At 49.4% G+C, this 11,187-nt stretch overlaps 2 protein-coding genes across 2 annotated transcripts; both read right to left on the reverse strand.

The window, feature by feature from the left end:
• Nucleotides 1-217: 217 nt before the first annotated feature.
• On the reverse strand, nt 218-7,174 carry MYG1 (MYG1 exonuclease). The gene is made up of 7 exons (XM_008140749.3): nt 6,931-7,174; nt 6,657-6,769; nt 2,658-2,817; nt 1,048-1,197; nt 849-971; nt 554-735; nt 218-432 (listed from the first exon to the last, which is right to left on the reverse strand). The coding sequence occupies exons 1-7, from the start codon at nt 7,141-7,143 to the stop codon at nt 234-236; spliced, it is 1,140 nt and encodes a 379-aa protein (XP_008138971.2). The 5' UTR covers nt 7,144-7,174; the 3' UTR covers nt 218-233.
• A 223-nt stretch (nt 7,175-7,397) lies between these two features.
• On the reverse strand, nt 7,398-11,187 carry PFDN5 (prefoldin subunit 5). The gene is made up of 6 exons (XM_008140747.3): nt 11,081-11,187; nt 10,791-10,893; nt 10,476-10,507; nt 9,258-9,332; nt 8,825-8,930; nt 7,398-7,576 (listed from the first exon to the last, which is right to left on the reverse strand). The coding sequence occupies exons 1-6, from the start codon at nt 11,150-11,152 to the stop codon at nt 7,503-7,505; spliced, it is 462 nt and encodes a 153-aa protein (XP_008138969.2). The 5' UTR covers nt 11,153-11,187; the 3' UTR covers nt 7,398-7,502.

An 11,187-nucleotide genomic window follows, 5' to 3' on the forward strand; every position in this document is an offset into this window, starting at 1 on the left:
GAAGAAAAAAGGGCATGGACTTTGGGAGTTTGTCAAGTTATTTAACCTTAGGAACTGGATGGTTTTCAAATGATTATGAAAGAAAAGCGGAGAAAATACCAAAAGTCCTGAAGGTCTAGCATAGGCTCTGGCACAAAATAGATGTTTCACTTCCTCCAAGTTCCAGCAAGTTCCCAGGATGGTGCAGGTTGGTAATGTGGCAAAGACTTGGTCAGTATGAGATGGAAGAGATTTTATTGGATGAGGGGATGTGAAGGAGATGTAAGTGCTGGGCGCTGGGCCAAGGTGGCACGGGCCATGCTCAAGGCACCCTCTCGGGTGCGGTGCCCACCAATGAAGCCGCTGGCATGGACAAAGATGCAGCCAGGAATTCCACTGACCTGGTCCAGAGCCTCATCCCGAAGACCCCGCCATGACTCTGGCAGGGGCAGCCTACAAGCGAGCAGAAAGAGCAAGTTGGTGAGAGCAAACGGAGGCCTTGAGGAACTGAGAGGGGGAACAGGATAGAGGCCAAGACTATGGCCTCCTCTACAGGGCTGCAACAGCGCCTCACCTGCTCTGGAATGAATGGAGCTCCTTGGGCACACACTGCACCCGCCACTGTCCAGCCTGGTCAGTGTAGATAACAAAGGCGATGGTGACTGGGGGTGACAGCCCAGATTCCAGGTGGTAAAGGTGCTCTTTCCAGGGGCATCCACCTTGTGCCAGCTCTATTATCTCCCCGCTTGGGTCCACCTGAAAGGGAAGTGGGGCGTGGCTGGAAGGTTCAGGGTAGGAGGAGCCTCTGCTGACCAGCAGCCCACCAGTAGTCACTAATGCCTGAGCCACAGTGCCTCCCATGCCTGTACCTGTAATCGCTGGGTCAGGGCCTCTTCCACCAGGGTCCGGGCTGGCATCCAGCTGTGCTGGTAGAAGTCTAGTCTCTGCAGAAACTCCTCCCGAACCAGATCCATTGCACGCCGGAACCCCGCCTGGGAATCACAACCACTCTCATTTCCTCCCCTGAGGTCTTACATGCCTCGTTTCCTTCCCCTGGGCCCTCCTTACCTCGGTGTCTTGGTTGGCCTGGTTCCAGGTGGGATTAAGCCGGGCAACCCGGGCACTCAGTGTAGTGGTCAGCGCATATCGCGGCTCTCCCTCCCACTGGGAGATCCCATTGTCCACTGCATCCACCTCCTCCACGAAGTTCTCATACATCTAAGGCAGCAGCAGAAATGCTTTTAGGGTACCTACCACTTGCATGGTAAAGTTTTACAGGCTTCAAAGTTACGTGTATACACTCTTTTATTTAATCTCAATGCAATGAGCCTGTGAGGATCTCCCAACAACTGGGTGAGGAAAGGGGAATTGGGCTATCCAGTAGCTTGCTTACAGTCAGAGCTAATAGTGCTGGAATTTGGATCCCCTGATTTCTAATCCAGTGCTCATTCTATCACACAGGCCCTAGCTGAGGCAGCATGTGTGGGGAGGAGGCTGCTGCCTTCTGAGCAAAGATCTGGAGTTCCAGGAGGGGCTCTGTGGGATGGATCCCTGCGGCTGAGGGAGGGTAAATCTCTAGAGGGGCTGAGTAGGCTACTCAGTGACCTGTTGCATGAGGCCCAGGAGGGTCTGGCCAGGCACAGGAGTCAGTTGGGAGAGAATAGGTCTAGACATCAAGCGCTGGGGTGTGGTCCCAGAGAAGTCCACGGCGGGCTGTGTGGCATCAGCAGTTGCTGCGTCTCCTAAGCCGTAAGAAATGGACAATGCCTCAAGAGTTTGGGGGCAGAAACGATATGGGAGATCGGTGTTCAAAGCAAAATTGCCCTACAAAATAGGCTTACATATCAACACGTGTGGTAAGTGAAAAAAGCATCCTCAGGGAGAGCCAAAGAAGAAACTCCTCTATGCCCCGCCCCTTATTCTGGACCCCAACCTGATAATCAGTTAAAACTTGGGTGTAATTTAGTTCAGTTGCTAAGAAACCCCTCAGCAGAAGGAAAAACTAACCCAGGTAGTCTACAACCTTAGCATTCTAGCCTCCAATTTAACCATATTTTTTTAACTTTTTGGCTCATATTAATGCTGAGCCATAGGGGCAGGTAAGCCGAGTCAGAGAAGTGAACAGTCTGTCTGCAAAAAACAGCTGGCTGAATCTGAAGTTTGACTTGTGAACTTCACAGGAGCAGGGTCTAGTAGGTGTCCTCGGAATCACTGATCCGACATGCACGCCAGGGCCGCTAGCCCTGTTCCTTCCCCAACAGCAGGAATCTGCTGAACTGCTTTCAGGAGACGCTGGTGGAACCTAAGATGTTTTCATAATCAGAGCCTTCCCAACTCAGGTGCCTCTGGTGAGTCACAGTGGTGCCTGCTGTGCTCCTCCCCCGCTTCCAGGGCGGCCAGAACCTGAGCCGTATGCTTCCAACATCAGCAGCCGCCTCTATCGCCAAGTTGTCGGACAGTCATTTTTATGTATGTCAGGCCAAGAAGACTGGAAACACTGCTTTATGGTTTTCAAAGCTCTTTCCACACGTTACCTCTCACCACCACCGCATGCCCTTGTGAGATGAGCCTGACTGAGGGAGACAGTGTGGGCTAGCTATGGGCTGGGGCTCTGACGTGCCACTCCCAACTGGCCTGGTGGAGATGCATGTGTGGGGCATCTGTCCTCAGGTCCCCACCTTGTCATAGAGGGTGCCCACCACGCTGTCCTCTTCGATAGTGCCCAGCAACTGGGCCAGCAGCTTGTGCCCGAAGTGCAGATAGATGAGTCCCGCACTGCTCAGCTTGGTCTGCCATGGCTTCCCAGGACACAGGGAGCTCATGGTCCCTGAGAAAGACCTGAGGAGCACAGGGAGGGGGGCTGAGGCAGCGTGGCCCCAGTTAACCCCGTGCATGTGCATGTGCATGTGCATGTGCAGGCACAACGTGGGGCAGGGAGGCTGGGGAACACTGCAGGAGCTGGAAGAGAGAGCCCAGCTGGAGAGGCTCTGGCTTTTCGTAGGGGTCACAGAGACCGCAGCTTAAAGTCTCTGTGCATGCATTCGACAACGGTAAACTCAATGCGTACAACATGCCAGGCTCTGTGTTTAGACGTTGGGGATAAAAAACAGACCATGTCCCTGTCTTCACGTTTACCTGCTAAAGGCAGACAAGACAGACACACAACCAAGCGAATGCTGTAGCTATGTTATAAGCAAGGAAGCGTGTGTGTGTGTGTGTGTGTGTGTGGGGGGGGGATTTAGAGAGCTTTCAGGTCAGACCTGAGCAATGACTTTATGGGGTGTTCACCAGGTAAAGGGTGAGAAACGACATGTACACGGCTAAGAGGTCTCTTCATGGAATTGCAAGAAAGGAGCTTGGGTGTGAGAGGTGGGTGGTAAAAAAAAGGTGGAAGAGCAAGCAGGGGCCAGATCATGGTAGGCCTTGCATGCCATTCTTAGGAGTTTGGACTTCTATTTGTATGTAATGGGAGCCACTGAGAGACTTTAAGTAATCAAGTGCATGTTACAAAGAGCACTATGCCAGCCAGCATGGAGAATAGATGCAAGATTACCTGCAGTGGTCCGGGTAAGTGAGGAAAGCAGGAATGTGAGTAGCAGTGGAAGAGTTATTAGGGAATAGGGAAAAGTTATTAGGGAAGTAGAAACCATAGCTATAATTTGTAAATACTAATTAGAATCACCTAAGGAGCTTATTTTTTTTTGTTTGTTTTAATGATTTTTATTAAATACTGAGTAAATACAAAACGTTTTAATAAAATACATATAAGGTATAGCCCTGGCCAGTGTTCTCAGTGGTTAGAGCCCTGGCCCATGCACTGAAGGGTTGTAGGTTTGATTCCTGGTCATAGGCATGCACCTGGGTTGCGGGTTTGCTCCCTGCCCTGGGTTGGAACACATGTGGGAGGCAAACAGTCAGTGTATCTCTCATATCAATGTTTCTCTCTCCCTCCCTTCCACTCTCTCTGAAAAGCAATGGAAAAAATATCCTCATGTGAGAATTAACAACAATATATATATGGTATAAAGACTAGTAACAGCCCTAACCGGTTTGGCTCAGTGGATAGAACTCAGCCTGCGGACTGAGGGGTCTCAGGTTTGATTCCGGTCAGGGGCATGTACCTTTGTTGCGGGCACATCCCCAGTGGGGGGTGTGCAGGAGGCAGTTGATCAATGTTTCTCTCTCATTGATGTTTCTAACTCTCTATCCCTTTCCCTTCCTCTCCATAAAAAATCAATAAAACATATAAAAAAAAAAAAAAAAGACTAGTAACAGTCCAGCCAGTGTGGCTCAGTGGTTGAGCATCAACCCATGACCCAAGAGGTCTCTGGTTAGATTCCTGGTCAGGGCACATGCCCAGGTTGGGGGCTTGATCCCCACCCAGTAGGGGGCATGTAGAAAGTAGCTAATCGATGTTTCACGCATCGATGTTTCTATCCATCTTCCTTCCTCTCTAAAAATGAATTAAAAAACCCCACACATGTTAAAAAAATTTAAAAAGGCTAGTAACAATAACCCCCCCAGGTGAAGTTCAAAAAGAAGGAAAACTGCCCTGGCTGGTGTGTTAAGTGGTTTGAGTGTTGGTCTATGCACCGAAGGGTCACAGGTTCTATTCCTGGTCAAGGGAATCAAAGGCAAATACCTGGGTTGTAGGTTCGATCCCTAGTGCCCCGAGGCAACCAATCAATGTTTCTCTCTCTCTCCCCCTACCCCTCCCTTCCACTCTCTTTGAAGATCAATAGAAAAAATATCCTTGGGTGACAATCAACAAAAACAAAAACAAAATAAGCAAAACTAAATTAATGATGGAAACAGACATGTGCTAAACTATACAGAAGGATATGATGAACACAAATTCGAGATACTGTTTACTTTTGAAGGAGGTGGGGAGATGGGATAGGGAAGCAGCACACAGGTACAGATTCAAAGGTAATGTTCAAATTCTTGGGTTGGCAGATTAGTTCATGGGTGTTCACTTTATGTTTTATATTCCAGAAATATTTTTTTAACATCTTTTAATTGATTTCAGAGAGGAAGGGAGAGGAGAGAGACTGAAACATCAATGATGAGAGAGAATCATTGATTGGTTGCCTTCTGCATGCCCTCTAATGGGGATCAGCCCGAAACCTGGGCATGTGCCCTGACCAGGAATTGACAGGACCCTTCAGTCCTCAGGCTGATGCTCTATCCACTGAGCCAAACTGGCTAGGGCCAGAAACGTTAAATACATTATTTTATGTGTCAAATAGTGCATAATTAAATTTTTTTTTAAAAAAATCCTCATCCAAGGATAGTTGCCCGTTGATTTTTATTTATTTTCTTTAAAAAAATATTTTTATTGATTTCAGAGAGCAAGGGAGAGGGAGAGAGAGACATCAATGATGAGAGAGAATCACTGATCGGCCACCTCCTGCACACCCTCCACTGGGGATGGAGCCTATAACCTGGGCATGTGCCCTGACTGGGAATCAAACTGTGACCTCCTGGTTCATAGGTCGACATTCAACCACTCAGCCATGCTGGCCGGGCTATTTTTTATTTTTACTTTATTTATTTTTAATATTTTTGTTGATTTCAGAGAGGAACGGGGGGAGGGGGGAGCGAAAGAGGAGAGAGAGAGAGAGAGAAATATCAATTATGAGAGAGACTCACTGATGGGCTGCTTCCTGCACGCCCCCCTACTGGGGATTGAGCCTGCAACCCCCCCTTGACTGGAATCAAACCGAGGACCTTTTAGTCCGAAGGCCGACGCTCAACTCACTGAGCCAAACTGGTAAGGTCTTTCCATTGATTTTTAGAGAGAGAGAAAGACAGAGAGAAATATCAGTGTGAGAGAAACACATTGATTGGTTGCCTCCTGCAGGAGCCCAGACCAGGGCTCCGACCGGGGAGGACCCTGCAACCAAGGTATGTGCCCTTGGCCAGAATCGAACAGGGGGCCTTCTGTCCGCAGGCTGATGCTCTATCCACTGAGCCAAACCAGCTAGGGCCTACATAATTTTTTAAAGAAAGTACCAGTATGTCAAATCGTTAGAAAAAAGGAGATAAGAGTCAATAATGTCAAGTCCCACCAAGAGGTACGTTAAGGTGAGACTCTTAGCCAGTAACCTGAGCTGGTGTTGAAGTCACTGGTGGCCTTTTCCTGAGCATTTCCAGTGGTGAGAGGCTGGGAGAGAACCAGCTGAATGAATGACATGAATTGGAAGGGATATGGAGCCAGGGTCAGCTCTTCTTTTGAAGAGTGATAGTGAGAGAGTAGGCTGTAAATACTGGAGGGTTCCCTGCTAACATCATTTATGAGCATGTACACTTAATCCCTCACAGATAATCACTTTAAACGGTGTGGTGTACGAGAGAGGATTTTGTATCTATTTCTATTTTCAAGATGAGAGATGCCTAACTAGAGTTGTAAGTTATTGGCAAAAAGCAGAAACAGTACTGGTGGGGGAAAGTCTGACAGCCAGAGAAGGAGGTGAGCTGGGAGGGGCCTGAGGGCTGACTAGGAGCCGAGGGAGACCTGGGCAGGTTAGACTCAGGGAGGTCCCAGGCCAGGGAGAGGGTGGAGAGCTGGAAGGATGGAAGGCTGTAGTGGGACGGCACTCAAAGTCTGCTTTCACGGATCGCTGAACTGGAGCCTGAAGCAAGCTGGAGTGAAGGAACGGTACCTGGGAACCCACCTCTGGTGATGGTCATATCGGTGTCTCTGAGGGTCGTACTCGCCACCCACATCTACCACGACGTCGCAAGAAGCCAGTTTTTCGGGGTCCCGGGTCCGCACAATCTCTGCATCCTGTAGGGGGAACCCGGGGTGAGGAGCTGCCAGGAGTCGCGCGGGTAGGGGGTTAATGCTAGGTTTCTAGGGGAGTCGGGAAGGACAGGAGGGGGCTCGGGCCGCCCCAGGAACCACAGAGACCCAGTGAAGGCCCGCGGGCGGCCCCAGGCGCACCGTACCTGGTACTCCGGTAGGAGGCGCAGCAATGCGCATGCCAGGGCTTCATCGCAGTGGAAGGTGCCGTTGTGCGTTCCTATTCGGGGCGGTGCCATGAGGCTGCAGCGGGGTCGTTTGGAGGGCTGGACGCACTCCAGGCTGTGCATGCGGTGCCGGACACGGAGGGGCGGCGGCAACAACAAAGGTAGGAGTCCCCGCGGGAAGCGGCATCCCATGCAGCTTCTCCGGTGCGAGGGCGGGAGCGCCGAGCCGGAAAAGGAAGTGCCCGCGCAGCCTCACTTCCGCCCGTCAGCCTTTCCCACGGCTCCAGGCCCCGCCCAGCGCAAAGGCCTTCCCGCTCCTCCAGGGGTCAGACGGAGCCTCCAAGATAAGCCCTGCATCAGGCTCTGGGGAGGGGCACACTCTCGACCCCTGCCCTCCCATCTCTTCACCAGTCCCTTACTGATGCAAGAATAGACCAACATTCTGCTCGGCTGGAACATTTATTGGCATCAAACACAAAACCCTTCTCTTCCCCACCACAAAGTCCCAGGCCCTGGAAGTAGGGTCTCTGCCTGGTTTCTGAAACAGGATCTCAGGCCTTGGCAGCCTGAGTTGCCCCCAGGGCTGTGAGCTGCTGAATCTTCTGGCTCATCATCTCCATGACAGCTGTGGGGGGAAAAAGTCAGACTCTGGTCAGGAGCCGAAGGGAAGAACCCAGAGTTAAGGAAAAGTGACAGGGAATTTTAAGGAGTGGTAGACACCAACTATAGTTAATAAAACTTTTAACACAGTGATCCACTACCGCAAAATTTGGAATCTACAATGTATCAGTAAATATGCAAACCACTGGGATATAAAAATGAACAAAATACAATATTAAGTGATTCAGATATAACCAAAAATTATAACGTGAAAATATTTTCGCCTTTATTATTTTTTTAATGTGTAGTTTTTATTTTTTAAATAGGTTTTTATTGATTTCAGAGAGAGGGAGGGAAAGAGAGATAGAAACATCCATGATGAGAGAGAATCATCCATCGGCTGCCTCCAGCACACCCCCTACCAGGGATGGAGACCTCCTGGTTCATAGGTCCACGCTCACCACTGAGCTACAGTGGCCGGGCTATTTTTGCCTTTAGAATAGTGGTTCTCAATCCTGACTGTGTTACATAATCACCTGGGGCATTTTACGAGACCCATGCCTTACAATTTGACTACCATCACCTGGGGCATTAAAAATAAAATATTGAACCCTGGAATCCTTGCCCACCCCTAGCCCTCACCACTACCCAGCTTGATTTAGTTTGTTTGGAGGGGGCCCCAGGCTTTCTTTCTTTTTTTAACATATTTTTGATTTCAGAGAGGAAGGGAACTAGGGGGGGGGGGAGAGGGGGAGAGGGAGAGAGAGATTGGCCGCCTCCTGCATGCCTCACACTGGGGATCGAGTCTGCAACCCGGGCATGTGCCCTGACTGGGAATCGAACCCTGACCTCCTGGTTCATAGGTCAATGCTCAACTACTGAGCTGGCTGGTGTAGCTCAGTGGTTGAGCATTGACCCAGGCTTTCTTTTCAAACTCCCTTGGTGATTCTAATTTATAGCCAGGGCTGCAATTGCTAGTACTTAGTTAGGGCTATTTCTTTCTTGTGTGTTCATTTACATGTATCTTTTCCCCCATTCAATCCCCATTAAGAACACAGACATGATTTCTTTCCTCTAAATTTCTCAAACACCTAACCCAGGAGTCTACAAATAGTGTGTATGTAATACACTGAATCTAGAGAATAACACAAGACACAAAAGAGAAAGCTATGGTTTTAATCCAGCAAAGGGGACATCCCCATGGTTCACACTGCAATCCATGTTCTTTATCATGAGGTACAAAGGATGAAGAGGTGCCTCAGGCCAAGCTTACCCTGTTTCATGACATGCTTCTCTTGAAGGGCTGGTTGGATTTTCTCCATTTGCTTGGTGAGAAAGTCTATTTTCCTCTTGAAGAAGTCCTTGGCATCTTCAGCTGTCTAAAAGGTCAGAGGTGAATGAGGGGCTAAGAGGATTGGCCAGTGTTTCAGTGGTTAGAGCATCAGCCTGCACAATGAAGGGTCACAGGTTCAATTCCCGGTCAAGGGCATGTACCTGTGTTGCAGGTTTGATCCCCTGCCCAGGTTGGGTGTGTGTGGGAGGTACCCAATCGATGTGTCTCTCTCACATCAATGCTCCTTTCTCTCACCACCCCCCCATGTCCTACTCTCTAAAAAAAAAAAAAGGATACCCATGCTCTCTCTAAATCTTCCCCTAAATTTCCTTTCCTTGCTCAGAGGGCCATGTACCTGGTTCTTAACACTCACCTTCTCTACATAGTAGCCAGTTCCCACATCGATGAGCACATGTTCTACATCATGTAGTTTCCCAGGGACATACATCTGAGAAGCATCAATTAAGGGAAAACTAGCCCAGCATGAGCCATGATTCCTTGTCAGCCTAAGACCCTCTTTTCTAAAAAGCTACAAGGCGCAGGGACTGGATAATCTGTAGTCTCTAGAATTACACCTGTACACTCCAAATGTGGAGACAGCGAAGTTGGTTCCTTCTGGAGAAAACGACAAACACACACTGAGACACTCTCTTGCCCTGATGCCATCTCCCACCCTTTAAGAGTTAGCTCCTCCAGCCGAAACCGGTTTGGCTCAGTGGATAGAGCGTCGGCCTGAGGACTGAAGGGTCCCAGGTGTGATTCCGGTCAAGGGCACATCCCCAGTGGGGGGTGTGCAGGAGGCAGCTGATCGATGTTTCTCTCTCATCAATGTTTCTAACTCTCTATCCCTCTCTCTTCCTCTCTGTAAAAAATCAATAACATATATATATAAAAAAAAAAAGAAGAAAAAAAAAGAGTTAGCTCCTCCAGAAAGACTAGATACAACATTTTCTTACTGCTGTAGAGCAGCGAAAGTGAGAAGCCAGTCCCACTTCCCCTCAACACCCCCAACCATGAACTAGCTAATTCCTGATGGATTTAATGTTCATTACTTAGGTAATCCCTAGTACACTATTATTTCCGTGTTCCTCTCTCAGCCTGTCAGTTCTCAGACTACAGTTTACAGGTGTCCTGTTGTCATAACTTGATCATTCAAGTAAAACACTCAACAGGTAGACACAATCCAGGTTTTGTAGTAACCACAGTTTAGGAATAAGAACCACAATTAAACTGAAATTGAGAATTAATAATCTGAGTCAAACCCCTTGTTTCTATATCCTATTCTTCTATTGCTTGTGTGTTCTAAGTTATTAGTAAAAGTGTAAACCACGTTTTATCTTTATATTAGATCCTATCTTCAAACGAAAAAGGGAAATAGTCACACCTCAATTCCATATACTCTTCGGTGCTTACAAGGCAATAGCTAGATGTTGGCCCCAGGATATAGATAGGAGAGCGAGGCAGTGTGTCTAGTAAGAGCTCTCAGAATCATGGGGCACTCTGGAGTCATCAAAACTACCCCCACCCTTTCTGGAGGGGGAGGGGTACAGGAGCGAAGAAGAGGGCGGGATAGTTCCTCTGGAAAGGATACAGAACTCGTCAGTGGGACAAGTAATTCTTTCCCTGTGAAAGCAATCAAGACAAACATCTGGGGAAGGCTGTCGGCTCCAACGTTAAGATGTTAAAGGGCACCGCGCAGATCGCATGAAAAGAACGGCAACGGGGGCAACAGGCGCAATGCCCTGTACATTTCAATTCTAGGTGGGCAACATGCAAAAGGCTCACAAGAGGTACAGAACAAGTAACGGAGCGTTTTCTCGTCTCCGGGAGGAAGACTGGTTTAGGAGGCGGGACCAGAAGGCGCTCGCCGCACCCCCCGGGCTGCCCCCGCGCGCTCACCCCATACCCTCATTGCTCTTGTTCAGCACGTTCAGACAGTCCTTGGCTTCCACGTACTTGGTCTGCACCACCTTGAGCTGGGCAATGGACGTGGACAAGAACTCCACTTCCTACAGAGAGCAAGAAAGAGAGTCAGCGTGGCGCTGGGCGGGGAGAGGAGCGCCGCCGGAGAAGGGGCGAGGGCTTCGCAGGGGAAGGGAAGCCTCCCAAACAGGGAGGAGTGGGGAGGGGGCGAGGGCGTTCGCGTGGGCAGGGGGGTGTGAGGCGGGAAGGAGTGTCTCTGGGGCCCGTCCCCACCTGGTCCAGCTGGTTCTTGAGCATTTCCAGCTGCGGAAGATTCAGCTCGGTGATGTTCACCGACTGCGCCATGTTGGGAAGGAGGACTAGAAAAGCTGAAACCGGCT

The sequence above is a fragment of the Eptesicus fuscus genome, chromosome 7 (assembly GCF_027574615.1).
Source record: "Eptesicus fuscus isolate TK198812 chromosome 7, DD_ASM_mEF_20220401, whole genome shotgun sequence".
In the NCBI taxonomy this organism is placed as follows: Eukaryota; Metazoa; Chordata; class Mammalia; order Chiroptera; family Vespertilionidae; genus Eptesicus; species Eptesicus fuscus.

Coding starts and splice junctions, on each gene's coding strand:
- MYG1 (XM_008140749.3), bottom strand. CDS start 7,143: ATGGGATGCCGCTTCCCGCGGGGACTCCTACCTTTGTTGTTGCCGCCG. Junction 6,770..6,930: donor GCCTCCTACCGGAGTACCAG/GTACGGTGCGCC, acceptor TTCCCCCTACAG/GATGCAGAGATTGTGCGGAC. Junction 433..553: donor CTCCATTCATTCCAGAGCAG/GTGAGGCGCTGT, acceptor GCTCGCTTGTAG/GCTGCCCCTGCCAGAGTCAT.
- PFDN5 (XM_008140747.3), bottom strand. CDS start 11,152: ATGGCGCAGTCGGTGAACATCACCGAGCTGAATCTTCCGCAGCTGGAA. Junction 10,894..11,080: donor TCAAGAACCAGCTGGACCAG/GTGGGGACGGGC, acceptor TGCTCTCTGTAG/GAAGTGGAGTTCTTGTCCAC. Junction 8,931..9,257: donor CTGGCTACTATGTAGAGAAG/GTGAGTGTTAAG, acceptor CTGACCTTTTAG/ACAGCTGAAGATGCCAAGGA.